Source organism: Citrus sinensis, chromosome 4 (assembly GCF_022201045.2).
Source record: "Citrus sinensis cultivar Valencia sweet orange chromosome 4, DVS_A1.0, whole genome shotgun sequence".
NCBI classification, from domain to species: Eukaryota; Viridiplantae; Streptophyta; class Magnoliopsida; order Sapindales; family Rutaceae; genus Citrus; species Citrus sinensis.
Window position 1 is genome coordinate 5,405,426 of NC_068559.1, and position 13,789 is coordinate 5,419,214.

The window sequence follows — 13,789 nt, forward strand, 5'->3', positions numbered from 1 at the left end:
AAAGAACTATAGAACTATTTGTCATCTTTTAAGATAATAGGTTTTTTTTTTTTGTTGACAAAATGCTGTAGCCGTGTTTTCAAATTTTTTTTATAATAATTCAACGATGAAAAAAATTAGACTTGGCCATTCGAGTGTGGTAGCTTTGTGTGATAGTTTGGTGTATGCATTCGTTTGATGCAAGATGTATTTCAGTTAATGCCCATCGCACGTGTGAGGTGTGTTTTGGTGCGATAGGCACCATCGCACCTAACACGTGTGCGAGAGGCAGTAATTGTTGTTTATTAACTGCTTTCTTGTAGATTTTACAAGAAGATATAGAATCTGTTGATGGTAAGAGGAAAAAATCGAAAGAAAAATCATTATGGCAGGAAAGGCAAGCAGTGAAAAAAAAGCATGGATATACTATTTGTAAGTATAATTTATATGCATTTATGTACCCATTATGTTAAAAGGTTCAATTTTTTTAATTAATGTAACTTAAAATATTGATCACAGTAAGGCAGAAGCAAAACGACTAAGACTATTAGGGGTAGAAAAGGTGGTAAAACGGTATGTAGCAAAAAACAAATGACCTGCTGGATATTCAATTTTCTCTTGCCTAAAATGATATGCCACTGATCGTATATATATTATCATTGTTGTAGGTTAGAGCTGATATTGCACAAACTTGGAAGAAACTAACCCCCAAGGAGAGGCATCAATGGATGGTTAGTAATATGAATGAGATATCTAGCTCAAATAGTGGTACGAGTAAAAATATTAAGGAATCTGATGAGGAGAAGACTGATGGTGGCAACTGTAACGCCATAAATTTCCATAATATTAAATTATGGAAATTGGGCTTTCATTGAGAATTATGGGTGGCCTATAACCCTTATTAAGAAAGTTTTGAAAAAAAATGGTTATTTTTCCTTATTAAATAGGGTTTCTTAAGATTCCCTATAAATGCATACTTTTTCCCTTCCATAACCCTAAGTCTATGACGTTTATTCTTCTTCTCTGCTGCTCTTTACGCTCCTACCCAAATCCTAAGATTCAAACCTTTGTTTAGGAGAGAATCAAAGCGACAGGTAAGTTATTTTCCCTATTCTCAACAGATTTCTAATCACTCTATTTAGGGTTTATATTGGCACGATTCTAGATGGTTATAGATCATAATGCATGATTTAGAATGTATTTAGGCTTTGTTTAGGGTTTTGATTTATTATGAGTTTAGTTAATCAATCATTAACGTATTAAGCGCAGGATAATTCTGGACAGTATGAGAATCTCGAATTTAAACCTATATTTTCTGAACGATTTTTCTTATAAAATTTATATTTCTGGAAACTAGACATGTAGGGCTTCTTAAGTAAAAATTATGATTTGTGAGTAACCTCCTTCTTCACGTGCTCCGCATGTGTTAGATTTGGGGTGTTACAATTGTGGTATTAGAGAACTAGGTTTAGGATTCTATAGACTTTATTTAAGGTTAGATTTCTTAAACACAATCAATTAGATCAATGGTATTGTTTACCATAAGGTTATCAGAGAGAGTAGATCTTTAGGGTGGGGAGTAATCGTCTATAGCTAGAAATTTGATTTGGACCCTTTTGACCTTTTGGATGACTTATGACTACGTGATAACTACTTTCATAAAGGATTCCTAGTATCAACAACCTTTAATTTTGGTCAACAATTTTTCTCCATTTATTTATTACTTTCCGTGTTGGTGCAACCTTTATTTATTACCTACTTTCCGTCTAATTTTTTATTTATTTATTTTTATTCTCCGTGTTTTAGTCAAAAGATGTCACGTAGGGGAGGTGCTAGGCATGCCTCTAGCTCGAGAGATGTTTTAGGTATCGCTGATGACGTTGACCCAACCTTGCGCGAGATGGCTAACGAAGGAAATCCTATGATGCGTGCAATGGTTAGATTGATGGAACAACAAAGTAAATTGATTCAAGATATGGTTAGAGGTAGAGTTGGGGCACATGAGAATGTGCCAGCTGAAAGACAAGGTGGTGGACGAGATCAGGGAGCTATGATGAGCTTAGAGCGGTTTAGGAAATTGGGACCACCTACTTTTCAAGGGACTGTCGATCCTATGGTTGCAGAGGCATGGTTAAGACAGATGGAGAAGATATTTGTGGCTATGGGTTGTAATGATGATCAAAGGCTGATACTGGCTTCATTTGTCCTTCAAGGCGAGGCAGACCACTGATGGGATGCCAAATCTCGTCTTTTGAAGGCCGGGTTGTAAGATGCACTTATTACTTGGGAGTTATTCCTGGAGGTTTTTCATGAAAAATATTTTCCTGAACGAGTTCGATATCAGATGGAGGCTGACTTCCTGAAATTAACCCAAGGAACAAAGTCTGTTGCGGAGTATGAAGAGCAATTTACTGCTCTATCTCGTTTTGCTCCTACCGTGGTCGCTAATGAGGGTAGTAAGTGTAGGAAGTTCCTAGAAGGGTTACGTCCAAACATCAAAGGGCGGTTGACCATCCTTAAGCTTAATAATTATGCCGATTTGGTGGATCGTGCGATTATTGCAGAAAGGGATATAATTCAATCTCAAGCTGCACGATCTAATCGACATAATAACTAGCCAATAAAACATGATGGCAATGGTAGCGAAGGTGAACATAAGGACTCTAATGGTGGATCTATTCAAGAGACCAAACCATTTTGTAATCGTTGTGACAAGTACCATTATGGCACATGCTATTTAAAAATAAGAGCTTGTTTTGGTTGTGGACAGATTAGGCATAAGGTTATAGATTGCCCAAAGAAGCGCAGTGGTAATATAGATTCCGTCGAGACCCAAAGGAAAAAGCCACATGTCTTTGCCATGTTGGAGCAAGATATTAAGAAACCGAATAATGAAGCCTCAGGTGCATTACCTATTTTCCATAGAAAGCCTTGAATTTTAGATTCATTGGTATTGTGCTAGAGTTTTTAAGCATTTTTTTTTTTTCATCCCTTGAATTTCTATGGTGCATTAGTAGGATATGAGGTGTGATTTTATAAGGCCATTAGGATTAACTCAAGGTTGGATAGAGTAGAGACTAATATGATATTTTTCTCAATTGTCCCTTGATTAGAGGTGATTTAAAACGTACCATTTGAGACTGAATTGCTTATAAGTTGAACTAGAATTCACAACAAATTTCGAGGACAAAATTTTTTGTAGGAGGGGAGAATTGTAACGCCACAAATTTTCATAATATTAAATTATGGAAATTGGGCTTTCATTAAGAATTATGGGTGGCCTATAACCCTTATTAAGAAAGTGATACTAAATTATAAATAGAGGTTATTTATGAGATAGTTTTGAAAAAATGGTTATTTTTCCTTATTAAATAGGGTTTCTTAAGATTCCCTATAAATGCATACTTTTTCCCTTCCATAACCCTAAGTCTATGACGTTTATTCTTCTTCTCTGCTGCTCTTTACGCTCCTACCCAAATCCTAAGATTCAAACCTTTGTTTAGGAGAGAATCAAAGCGACAGGTAAGTTATTCTCCCTATTCTCAACAGATTTTTAATCACTCTATCTAGGGTTTATATTGGCAAGATTCTAGATGGTTATAGATCATAATGCATGATTTATAATGTATTTAGGCTTTGTTTAGGGTTTTGATTTATTATGAGTTTAGTTAATCAATCATTGACGTATTAAGCGCAGGATAATTCTGGATAGTATGAGTATCTCGAATTTAAACCTATATTTTCTGAATGATTTTTCTTATAAAATTTATGGAAACTAGACATGTAGGGCTTCTTGAGTAAAGATTATGATTTGTGAGTAACTCCTTCACGTGCTCCACATGTGTTAGATTTGGGGTGTTACAGCAACCTTCTATCTCGATGTCGTGTAGCCTCATTCTCCGATGTGGTTTCATCTTTTTGAAGTGACCAACAAGTAGTAGTGAATGAAACCGGCTTAAGAAGTCTACTTGACCTAAAATGTGGACGCTTAAGACAAGAGTTATGTGCAGCACTAATTGAACAATGTGATGTAGGTAAGCAAAGTATAATTCTACATGGGAAATAATACAATTTAAGCCCTACAATGTTTGCAACTATAATGGGGGTTAGAGATGGAGGCACACATGTGGACTTAAATGACCAAGCAGTTGATATAACCGATTTGCGTGTAGTGTATAGTAGTGGACCTAGAGGAATTCATATAGCGGAGGTGAAAAAAAGGCTAATGAATACTTCAACTTCTGATGATAAATTTAAGATACTTTTTAGTCTTTTTGCGTTGGGAACCATATTATGTCCCACAAGTGCAATATACATTAATCCGTTATATCTTCATGCACTGAAAGATACAAATTCAATTAGAGAAAAAAATTGGGCTAGTTGGTGCTTTACCTTTTTATGGGAAAGTGTGCAAAAGTTTAAAGAGAATAAAGTTAGCTCCGTTAGTGGTTGCGTTCTTTTTTAAAAGGTTCGTATTTAATTAAGAAAGTTGGCTCCGTTATATTGTTGCTTATTTCTTGTATTTTGGTTATTTCAGTCCATAATATACATACTTTGTCATTGATGGACAATTGTTCTACTTTTCCTCCGTTGTATATGATCGACCTTCTATTGATAGAACAGTGTGTCCTATCAGTGTGTGGAATAATGATGAGATTCGACGATTCTTGAAATAGCAAAAAAAGCTTGGTGGCATCAAAAGCAATAAGGTATAAAATACATGCATACTATTTTAATGAAATCAATTACCATATTTTTGGACTAAATGGTTATTATTTTATGAATTATTTTAGGTTTCGATGCGTGACCCTGATCGACTTCATAAGCCTGAACAAGCAGAGCCTCATGGGTGGAACAATGCGAATAATGATGCTTTTCAGTTACTAATGGAAATGTTTGGGTCATTCGTCGCCCAAAACAAAGAGTCGTTCCAAACCATTGAATGGAGATTGGAAAACATAGAGAAAATATTGGGAGAGTTGACATCAAAGTGTCACGGAGGATCAAGCAAACAACCAGTTGCTCCCAATCCACCTTCAAATTTGAAAAGTCAAAATCGTACATCTCCGGATGGAAAAACAATGTTAAAAACTGAAGGGAAAATGATTTTGGTCAGTGATGATGACACCGTGGATCGTAGAGTGAAAGCAAGTTTACGAGCCTTTGATGCTATGCTGGGCTATATTGGGACTACTGCACATACTAGTGAAACTCCACTCGATTCATTTCAATTTGATAGAGGACATGATCTCCATCTAACGCCAATACCTTGGGAGGAGTGAGAGGTTTGTCTAAGCGATCTTTAGTTGTAATTTAGTTTTAATGATAATGAATTAATTTTGACCCTGGACATATATAGAATTTAGCTAAACCACTTGACACTAAGCAAGAGTTCCAGACCTCCACTAGCATGAGCATACCAGCAATACGACCAGCACGAAATAGAATGCTGGGATGATACCAACTCTCTCCTTATGATAACGTGTCTCGAGGAGCGAAGGCTAAGTTTAAAGCTGGTCTTTTCTATGTAAATAACCCCATTTCTCTTGACCAATTGAAGCTCATTCAATATGTATTTGATAAAGGTGGTAACGGAAGGTACTTGTGGTTTATAGGGCTTTGTATTTTTTATTCCCTTGTACATATATATTGATTAGCTAACACTTTATTACTTGTTTGTGTTTTCAGCGAAATCATTGTCTCTATTGATGATCAATTTATCTCCAGGCATAATTTCATGAGCCTTTTGCCTAACACGGCTCTGAGTGGAGAGGTTTGTGGTGTATTGGCACTCACATCATCGTACTATATGTTTGGATGCCTTATTGCAAAATTGAATACTAAGTTGTCACTTATTGACCACTGTTTTAGATTCTCACCATGATAGCATATCACCTCACACTATGTGAACAGGCTAAATGCAATAATGCACTAATAAACTGGTATTTACCGACAATATATGCAGTAAGTATCCACCACTATTATTTCTATATGAGTTGAAGTTGTTGTTTATCTATAATAATTTTTCAAACATTGCTCTGTACAATAAGATTTTTTTTTAATACTTGTGCATTTATTGACATATCACTTGTTTACTTATTGTTCTTTTATAGCAATCAGCACTTACCGTTGGAGCCGACGTTGATGGTTTTGGACAAGCAACAAGTGTCGGAAAACCTTTCATGCCAGACTTTCAAAGGTGCCAAAAGGTTACTTTCTACACTCTCAACTGATTATAATTTTACTTTTTGTAAAACATCTTCTATGAGAAAAATACTTATTTTTGTTTGTTAGATTTATGTTCCAATTATCAATGGTGACTGATTTTTTTTGTTAGATTTATGTTCCAATTAACGATGGTGCCTTTCATTAGTTCCTGTTCATCATGAATGTCAAAGAAGGCTATGGTGAGGTTTGGGACCCTCTTCCTGATGGTCGAAGTAATCGAAAACACGAGCAACAAGCTGAACGCATAGTATGTTACATGTGCATATGTCGTTCCTCAATTTGGTGTAGGTTTTTATTATTCATTAATCTAATTTTCCATTTTGATTTGAACTTCGTAGTTACATTCTCTTGATTCCATTTTTCACTCTAAGTTACCTCTAAATGCCAAGCCATCAACACAATTCATTTGGTTCCCTATTCGTTCTGGTGAGGGGGTTCCGAAACAACCAAATGGGTTTGATTGTGGAATCTATGTCATCAAATTCATGGGGACTCCAGGGCTCATTCCTAACAAATCATATACGGTAACAATTAAAAATTTTAATAGAGACATTTTAACTCATTGTCTCCTTATTGTATTGATCAAGTTAAACAACTTATTCCAAAATATTCTTCATGCATAGCATGATTCCCAAGATGTCCGTGGAAGACTAGCAGTTCAACTTATCGACTCGGCCTTTAATGAAGCACGAGTTGGATTGCTTGCTCAAGCAAACATCGCATTTGCTGAACATGCTACCCAGGCAAGGGCCATACCGTCTACGCTGAAGGCAAACACATATAGAATAGGCGCGAAAGCTCCAAGGAAAAGTCGAAAAAAAAACCCAAAAAGATTATGGTCGTAAATGTTAGGTCTTCTTCATTGGGTTCGTGTGCAATTCCACATTTTGTTGTAGGTTTAGCTGTGGAATCATAATTGTTCATTTTGTGCACTGACTTTTGTAGTTTTACCACTAACATTGTTCTGATTAGTGTATTCAAATTAGTAAATGTCATGAATAATACTTCGAAGACACGCACTCTATTTGTATAATATATTTTTGAGGATAACATAACGCATACTACAATTGTGACGGTTGATTCCCCTCAATATTGCAGGATTTAAAACTATCCAAATACAAGACAAGCACATTAGTTAAAAATTATCCAAATACATTAGGCATGATGATAATGATTTTTGTAAACCCATTTGATGACAAAATGGTTGAAAATGATGGCTTTTGGAGTGAGAAAGAGAAAATATGAAACGATTTGAGGTAGAGAGCGATATTTAGTTTGCCGAAAGGACAGGTCGGATTCGTTCTAGAGCTCTCTGGAACGAATCCGGCCTGCCAGTTTTGGCCAGCCGGTTTGCCGGTTTCGTGCCAGAGCCCTCTGGAACAAATCTGGCTTGCCGGATCGGGCCAACCGGCTAGCCGGTTTCGTTCCAAAGCTCTTTGGAACGAATCCGACAAACCGGTTGGCGCGATCCAGCAAGTCGGATTCGTTCCAAAGCTCTATGGAACGAATCTGGCCTTCCGGTTTCGGCCAACTGGTTTACCGGTTTCGTTCTAGAGCTCTCTTGCTTGATACTAGCTATCCGATTTGATAAATCTACACGATAAACGGCTTTGCATGTGATTAGAAGCGATATACTGGTTTATCTTTGGAAAATATTTTGCCATTATAATTAAATACATCGTTTAAAAAAACTTCAATTAAATACATGTTTTTCGAATAGTGAAAAGCTTCAATTAGATACATTACATGTTTTCCAATTAGTGAAAAGAATTGTCTCCAGGCCACATATTAGAGTGCATGGCGGGATATGGAAGAAATGTGAAGGTATTACTTCCCATCAATAATGGCATTGATGAATTATTCCACAAGTGATCTGTGGATTCAGAGGACGGTTGAGAACTACTCCCACATTCATTTTGGGTTTCAATTTCATATGAGGCTTCACTGTTGTAGAATGAAAAATGTTCACTCGAGCCAGCTAATATAGATGTACCCCAACTGTTGTTGTTAGCAACATTGGCTTCGCTACTTCTGCAATTAATCAATCGTGAATAAAACTTAATACTGAGACCAGAAATGGATTAAACAGTCAAAGACAAACATAAAAACATATTAAATACCTCACACTATTACTGGCAATAGGACAGCTTCTTGCTGTATAGCCAGGCTGTCTACAAATGCTACACTTCTTGTTGTTTGAAGGGGATTTTTTTAATCTTGTCACAACACCTTTTGTCCTGACCACAACTGGATCTAGTACCGTGGATTTTATTTGTGGACCATATACAGAACTTTGAGGGCAAGTTATTTGTCCTCTAAATAGTTCTTGAAATTTTGATGTCAATTGATTGATCGTAGCTAAAGCTTCTTTATACGAGTGCTCGTTTTTTGCCGCATAAAAACACATTTTATTAGTTGCGGTGCTCAAAGAACTGAAGATAGCAACATCGAAAATCTCACTATCAACTTGTGATCGGGCTAAGCTGAACGATGTATAATCCTTCGCCTTTTTTGTCCACCGATGAAGAATCATATTATCAGGAATATTTGTAAATTGTTCCACTTTCATGACATGAAACATGTGTCGACATGGGATTCCAGCAAAATCCATCATTTGACAAAAGCAATTGATTTTGTTAGTGGGTTTATTATATACCACTGTCCACTTTATGTCTACGTTCCCAAATTGTGTCAGCGTGTAGTAGTTAGTATCAGTGCAATTCAAGACTTCAAACTGAATCAAAGTGGCTTCTTGATGAATTTCTTCCCTAATCCAATGAAATATTCTAATTGGGAAAACATTTGTAGCATGCTTTTCTAGGGTGCGTAAGTTTGTGGTCAACACAGGAGTACTAAATTTTGTTTTAAACTCATCTTGAACTTTGGTGGTCTGAATGTTGTGGAGTGCGCGATCAATTTGTAGTACAAATTCATATAATTTTAACTTGTACTGTAGAAAACGATTGAGATAACAATGAATACTTTCACACCGTTGAGTGCTTCGCATACCAGCAAAAAATGTTCCTTTAAGACAAGCTTCGACCCATTTATGTCGTTTTGCATACATTTGTTTAACCCAACCATGTTCGTGTAGCTTAAACTCATCAACTAAAGCAAACCACCACTGGTCAAATTCACCTGCATTCATGCCTGTCAGCATAAGATCACAAAATTTACGAGTGAAGTCTTCGTTTTTAATATTTGCTTGTGCATTTCTCTCTAAATGCCAGCAACAAAGACGGTGCGTAGCTCCAACAAAAACTGTCTTAATTGCCTTTGACATTGCTTCATCGCCATCAGTAATCACAGACTTCGGCTTTCGATTACCCATAGCAGACAAAAAAGTTTGGAGTAACCATGTGTATGATTCAACGGTCTCGTCGCCCAATAGGCCAAATCCAAAAACTGTAGTCTTACGATGATGGTTAGTGCCAACAAGGGTCACAAGTGGTTTCTGATATGCATTAGTTTTGTATGTCGCATCAAACGCCAAAACATCACCGAAGCATTCATAATCATACCGTGCCATGTAATCGGTCCAAAACAAGTTTCTTAACCTATTTTAATCATCTAATGTGTACTCATGATATAGACCAGGATCATTATCAAATTTTACCGTGAAATATGCTATAGTTGCCACGAAATCAGTATCACCAATTTCAGCATGTCTATTTGCATCTAATCTATTTTGCAAATCCTTACGCTTGAACCTGAGATTATGTGAACCCCTAACTTGATCACCCATGTAATCCACAACTTGGCATGTCTTCACGCCAACATGCCTCAATGCCTTAGCTTGAGCAAGATCTCATTCACTAACATGTCGATGTGAACGAAGGAGATGTACTTCATTTGAAGAAGTCAACGGATGATTGTGCTCAGTTTTAAATTCTGTCACAGTACACTTGCCACTGGAATTGTCGTAATTCACTCGAAACGATGCTTTACAACCCGTACGTGTTATTGGTCGTGGTTCTCGCACTCTATTATCATTTGCCAAATATTTTTCAGCCCTATATCCTTCCAAATTACAAACCCACCGACAGATCGTAGTTTGTCCATACTTGGAACGACGAAGCTCATTTTTTCTAACACTAAAACTAACCAATCTTGAATAGTTCATGTACCATACATCTGCATCTTCTACTGAATCAAACTGAGCTCCAAGTACATTGGTCCAAGGTAACTTAAGATTATCAGAGGATTTACTCATCTGTAAATCTTGAAAGGTAATAGCACAAAATTTGACAAAACAAATAAAATACAGTGATCAAAATACAATGACAATGGGTATATTTTTAAAAATCAATCCACATTCATCGACACCATTTTAATGTCATTCATAGATTAAAAAATAAAAACAAAATTGAGATAAAACAAATATTTAAGTCATAAGAACTTACTTGAGGAACAACACTGAGATTTTGTAATGGCTGAAATTTGCACCTGTAGTAGCTATGTAGGCGAAAGAAAATGTTGATCCAAGGTGAGTGAGTTATGGTAGGTAGGTGACATTTAAAATGGAAATATATATATATATATATATATATATATATACACATAGGTATATTTATGAAGGAATGAACAATGCCATTAATTGGTTCAATAGTGAGTGAGTTATAAATGCAACAATAAATATACTATAGAGTAGGTGAAAAAAAATTAGTACATTTCGAAAATACGTACATGGGACATTAAACAACAAACACGAAACATCTTACTTAAAATATGCAACCGCGAATATAAAATATGAGTACCTCGGTAACATTGAACACACAACATCAAACATGAAACGTAGTGTGCAAACATGAAACGCGGAAGATAAATATGAAACGGGGGCAAAAGAGAAAAATTTCGGGGTATTTGAAAAATTATTACATGGAACATTAAACAACAAACATGAAACATCTTACTTAAAATATGCAACAACGAACACAAAATATGAGTACCTCAGTAACAGTGAACATATAACGTCAAACATGAAACGTCGAACAGCAAACATGTAAACATGAAACGGGGGCAAAAGAGAAAAATTTCGGGGTATTTGAAAAATTATTACATGGAACATTAAACAACAAACACGAAACATCTTACTTAAAATATGCAACCGCGAACATAAAATATGAGTACCTCGGTAACAGTGAACGTACAACGTCAAACATGAAATGTAGAACAGCAAACATGAAACGTGGAACGTAAACATGAAACTGGGGAAAAAAGAAAAATTTTGGGGTATTTGAAAAATTATTACATGAAACATCTTACTTAAAATATGCAACAGTGACAACAAAATATGAGTACCTCAGTAACAGTGAACATACAACGTCAAACATGAAACGTAGAACAACAAACATGAAACATAGAACGTAAACATGAAACGGGGAAAAAAAGAAAAATTTTGGGGTATTTGAAAAATTATTACATGAAACATTAAACAACAAACACGAAACATCTTACTTAAAATATGCAACAGCGAACACAAAATATGAGTACCTCAGTAACAGTGAACATACAACGTCAAACATGAAACGTAGAACAACAAACATGAAACGTTGAACGTAAACATGAAACAGAGGAAAAAAGAAAAATTTTGGGGTATTTGAAAAATTATTACATGAAACATTAAATAACAAACATGAAACATCTTACTTAAAATATGCAACAGCGAACACAAAATATGAGTACCTCCGTAACAGTGAACATACAACGTCAAACATGAAAAGTAGAACAGCAAACATGAAACGTGGAACATAAACATAAAATGGGGGCAAAAAAGAAAAAAATTTGGGGGTATTTAAAAAATTATTACATGAAATATTAAACAACAAATATGAAACATCTTACTTAAATTTTGCAACCGCAAACATAAAATATGACCACGTCTATAACAGTAAACTTACAACATCAAACATGAAACGTAGAACATCAAACAAAAAACGTAAAACGTAAACATGAAACGGGGGCAAGAAAGAAAAATTTTGGGGTATTTGAAAAATTGTTACATAAAACATTGAACAACAAACATGAAACATTTCACATAAAATATGCAACAAAGAACATGAAATCTGAGTACCTCTGTAACAGTAAATAAGAAAATCAAACATGAAACATAGAACAACAAACATGAAACGTAGAACGTAAATATAAAACGAGGGCAAAATGAAAAATTTTGGGGTGTTTAAAAAATAATTATATGAAATATAAAACATAAAATATGAAACTTGAAACGTTAAATATGAGACATATTTCATAGAAAATAAATTAAACTTTTGTCCTTATGTTAACATACATTTTACTTTGTTTTTAAAATTATTTTTAATAAAAAAATATTTTTTTCTATTTTTACTTTACTTATCCTTTTTTACTTTTTATTATTATTATTTTTTAAAATTTATTTATATTTTATATTTTATATTTTATATTTTAATTTATTTAAATAAAAAATACATATTAATGGCAGCAACCGATTTGTTGCCAATTATAAAAGTTGTTAAACAACTAGGGGTCAACAAATTGACCCCCTCTACGATACAGGGACTCAGTCCCTGTATCATAGCCGTGTCCTAACCCTTCCGTTTTAATTGGTTTCCCTTCAGTTCCCTCGTAAAATAAGGAAAATAAATAAATAAATAAATTTTTGATTGTTGACGAGTTTCGAGGCTCTTTGTTTGTCGTAAGTTACGAAGTCACACGACCCAATTATACATGTTTTAGAGGCCAGGTCAGCAACAAAAATATTGCTGGCGTGATGCGATAAAGGGTAATGATACAGCCACAAACTTTTGTACAAACTTATTTTGTGCAAACTGACGTGGCATTAATTCATTGGTTGAATGAAAATATAAAATAATAAAAACAAATCATGTGGACCAAGTGATATTTAATTCAACCAATCTTATAATACCACGTCAGTTTGTACAAAATAAATTTGTATAAGAGTTTGTGGCTATATCATTACTCTTTTTATTTTTATGGGAGTTTTCCATCTATTTTTATTAGGCTATTTGCCTCTCCTTCTTGTGAGGATTTTTTTTTCCTACTTTGAATCTTTGATAGATTTATTTGTCGGGGATCGTGTTTTCACTAATATTGCTTAGGTTGTTTTCTTTCTTCTAGCCGACATCTTTCATGACAACCATGCTCTTTAAATTAAAGGTCTTGTTACTTATGAGAGAACTCATGAAATTAGCTCGTAAGGAGTAATTATGTGAAAATCACTATAAGAGTTAGAGTGCGTTTAGAATTGAGGTTGGGTAGTTATAATAAAATGTTTGGTAAACATTAATTATTGTAAATTAAAAATTATATTGATATAATTTTTTACTTATACCATGAGAAATTTATTATATTTTTAATAATTTTATCAAAATTATTATTTAAAATTTATATTTACTACAGCAGTTGTAACTTAAAAACTATAACGCCTCAATCTCAAAAAATATCTCAATGTTTTAGTTTGTATCATTTGAGAATACATAGAATTAACGGGGCAATTTTATAAACTACTAGTGTAATCTCATACACTTTCTTTTTAAATATTATAGCAAATACATATTTAAGATGAAAATTTTTCTTTCTTGTG

At 34.6% G+C, this 13,789-nt stretch overlaps 1 protein-coding gene across 1 annotated transcript; it reads right to left on the minus strand.

Annotated features, from left to right (window-relative positions):
• Positions 1–7,964: 7,964 nt before the first annotated feature.
• On the minus strand, positions 7,965–9,736 carry LOC107177923 (protein FAR1-RELATED SEQUENCE 5-like). The gene is made up of 2 exons (XM_015532498.1): positions 8,328–9,736; positions 7,965–8,238 (listed from the first exon to the last, which is right to left on the minus strand). The coding sequence occupies exons 1-2, from the start codon at positions 9,734–9,736 to the stop codon at positions 7,965–7,967; spliced, it is 1,683 nt and encodes a 560-aa protein (XP_015387984.1).
• Between the last annotated feature and the right edge of the window lie 4,053 nt (positions 9,737–13,789).